Source organism: Bos taurus, chromosome 10, assembly GCF_002263795.3.
Source record: "Bos taurus isolate L1 Dominette 01449 registration number 42190680 breed Hereford chromosome 10, ARS-UCD2.0, whole genome shotgun sequence".
Taxonomy (NCBI): Eukaryota; Metazoa; Chordata; class Mammalia; order Artiodactyla; family Bovidae; genus Bos; species Bos taurus.
Window position 1 is genome coordinate 72,694,098 of NC_037337.1, and position 3,208 is coordinate 72,697,305.

Below are 3,208 nucleotides of genomic sequence, written 5' to 3' on the forward strand. Positions count from 1 at the left end.
TTCTCTCAGAGGATTTCGTTTTGGCCCAGTCCTCTTTGTCCTCTGGAGGCCTCTTGACCCAGGCAGCGCCTCGCCCCAAAGTGGATTTCTGCAACATCACCGCCTCTTGCGGGGGGTGGGGGTGGGGGGTTGCAGGGAAGAGAGAGGAACAGGGCTGGGGGTGGTAGCGAAAGGCTGCGGCTCGACTCCCGCCTGTCTTTCTCTCCCATCCACTGGCCCGTCTTTTCCTCCTCCAAGTTCTGCAAAATACTGCGAAGTCCACCGGAGAACGGCGGGCGCTGTCGAGAGCGGGGAGGTGCTGAAATGGCCTGGGCGCTCCGGTCGCAGTCTTGATTGGCAGAGCCGGCCAGTGACTGACAGGGGGTCTCCATGGCGCCCGCGCCGCCAATCCGCCCACCCCAGTAGCGGCGCCGGCTAGCTGGCCTGCGTGCCCCAACGGAGCCGAGCCGAACCGGAGCTGCGGAGTCGGCACCTCCTCCAATCCCTCCCGCTCGCTTGCTCCCTGCGGTTGCGCCGCTGCCCTGGCCGTGCATCCCGGTTGCCCCGAGCCGCTTTCACCAAGGAGAGCCTGGCGCACCCGGCCGGGTCCGCGGGCATCTGCTGCGTGTCCCGCTCCGGACTCAGCGCCTCCGCTGTCGCCGGCGCTGCCTCGATGTTCCAGCTGCCTATTTTGAATTTCAGTCCCCAGCAAGTGGCCGGGGTATGCGAGACTCTAGAGGAGAGTGGCGACGTGGAGCGCCTGGGTCGCTTCCTCTGGTCGCTGCCTGTGGCCCCTGCGGCCTGCGAGGCGCTCAACAAGAATGAATCTGTGCTGCGCGCACGAGCCATCGTGGCCTTTCACGGTGGCAACTACCGCGAGCTCTACCATATCCTGGAAAACCACAAGTTCACCAAGGAGTCTCACGCCAAACTGCAGGCGCTGTGGCTCGAAGCTCATTACCAGGAGGCTGAGAAGCTGCGTGGACGGCCCTTGGGGCCGGTGGATAAGTACCGCGTGAGGAAGAAGTTCCCGCTGCCGCGCACCATCTGGGACGGCGAACAGAAGACACACTGCTTCAAGGAGCGCACGCGGCACCTGCTGCGGGAATGGTACCTGCAGGACCCCTACCCCAACCCAAGCAAAAAGCGTGAGCTCGCCCAGGCAACCGGACTGACCCCTACGCAGGTGGGCAACTGGTTCAAAAACCGCCGGCAAAGGGATCGGGCAGCTGCAGCCAAAAACAGGTCGGTACCTATAGACCTCCGAGCCTTGAACGCACTGGGGTGGGAGCCGGTGACCGCAGGCCTGGAGACTTGGATTCCGCAGGAATTGGGATGGGATGGAGGTCTTCGGTGTGAGCTCACTGCGTTCTGGGATCCTGGGTGGGGGTTTCCTTCCGGGCTCTGGATTCCCCACCCTTTCTGTCTGGTTTTCGACGCCTGGGGGTCGCTCCTGAAGCTGGTTCCAGTCACCATACCAAGGCTACAATGAGAGGGAGAAAGAAATAAAAATTAAAACCCCAGAAACAACTAGAGATCGCAAGGCCCAAGGTTAATTCTTGTCAGCCTAGGCTGAAGCTCCTATTATTTATTAGGTGAAGCCTGGCTTGTTAGCAGTGAGGCAGTTTAGTATTGTCATTTTAAAGTCCAAAGGCATCCTTCTCTAACACTTTGAAATTTCTAACTTACGTTTGAAGAAGTGCAAAGTCGAGTTCTGCTCTTCCTATGGGTGGGCAGCTCTGTCTCAAACAGCAAACTACTTGGCAGAGGTTTTTCATTCCCCAGTGTGTGGATCTCAAATACTTTGGCCAAGAACCCAACCTCTTCTCCCAGGCCCAAACCCTCCTGGGAACCATCAGGCTGCCCTTTCTGCCTCTAGTTTGGGGCAGACTTGGCCTCCGGGGTACTGGCACAGAGGTGGGCCCAAGGCAGACACAAGCTGGGAAAGGGGCTCCTGGCCCAGAGTCTCATCTGTCCTTGTCACTGACGTCTCATTTATCCTGACAGTATTGTAAATCTCCCAAAGGTGACCAACAACCAGGAATGACCTTGTGAGCACAGCATCCCAAAGAGTGGGAGACAGGGAGCCAAGAAAGGACTAAGAAGGACGATGGAGCAACCACAAGGCTCCCAGAGCAGTGGCCAAAGGCCTCCTGCCCAGCCTCTGCCCGGGTCAGAGGGAGAGGGGCTGACTGCTGGGCTTAAAGGATGTGGACCAAGGGGTGGGAGTGGGCGGGAGGTCGGTGGCTAGTTTTGCGCAGTGACCAGTTTCTTTTCCTTCCCGGTAGACTTCAGCAGCAGGTCCTGTCGCAGGGGTCCGGCAGGACGCTAAGGGCCGAGGAAGAGGGCACGCCCGAGGTGCTGGGTGCCGCCGCCAGCCCGGCCGCCAGCCTGTCCAGCAAGGCAGCCACTTCGGCCATCTCCATCACTTCCAGTGACAGCGAGTGTGACATCTGAGTTGCCCGCCAATTATATTAAGAAACAGAAATCGGCGTATAAAAAAAAAAAAAAAACGAGACAAATAAATGAAAGAGAGAGAAAAAGGATGAGAGACCAAGCAACCCAGCGAATCCAGGTGGCCAGGGACCCGCGGGCTTGGTTGCCATGTCCGCCCTATGCCTGACCTGCTCCACCGGCGCCATCCGGCCGCTACCACAGGGGCCCGCGGTGAGGCCCGACCCAATTACACGTCCTCTTGCTTTGCTTTTTCCCAAGGATTTTGCTGCAAAGATGCCTCCAGAACCTGAACTGCACGCTGAGCGCCTCCCCTGAATCTCCCGTGGGTATTTCACCGTGAAAGGACGCTATTATATATGTATAACTTTTGCTTTAAAGTTTTTTTTTAAACAAAACATATATATGTTGTTTATTTACTTATTTAAGAGACTGCGTGGTAGGTTTCTCTGTATGGAGAGAATTTGCTGTTTCAAAGGGCGCAGGGTGGAGCCAATCGGTTGTGTGAAGAAGTCAAACAATAAAAACCTGGTGAGCAACCTTTCTTAAGGGAGCTGCTCTCAGATTCCTAAAAAGAAAACTGAGAGATCATTCTCTTCACCAGGCAGGGGTCCTTGTGCAATGGTCTCAGGAAGTCTTCTCTATGTCTTTTGCCTTTTCTGATGTTTCCTGCTATATTTTTAAAACAGTCCAAGGTAGGTCCATAACCACTTCCTTGTCAAATTGTATGCATGTGTGTATGTATGTATGTAAATATGCATGTATGTGTGATATA

At 56.0% G+C, this 3,208-nt stretch overlaps 1 protein-coding gene across 2 annotated transcripts; it reads left to right on the forward strand.

Moving 5' to 3' along the window:
• The first annotated feature begins 400 nt into the window (after positions 1 to 400).
• Positions 401 to 2,977, forward strand: SIX6 (SIX homeobox 6). Of its 2 annotated transcripts, NM_001104993.2 has the most exons (3): positions 401 to 1,099; positions 1,153 to 1,224; positions 2,268 to 2,974. In NM_001104993.2, exons 1-3 carry the CDS (start codon positions 653 to 655, stop codon positions 2,415 to 2,417), a joined length of 669 nt encoding a protein of 222 aa, NP_001098463.1. In that variant the 5' UTR covers positions 401 to 652; the 3' UTR covers positions 2,418 to 2,974. The 2 variants fall into 2 exon arrangements, with proteins under 2 accessions (NP_001098463.1, XP_005212084.1); XM_005212027.4 differs by having other exon boundaries at positions 500 to 1,224; positions 2,268 to 2,977.
• The last annotated feature ends 231 nt before the right edge of the window (positions 2,978 to 3,208 follow it).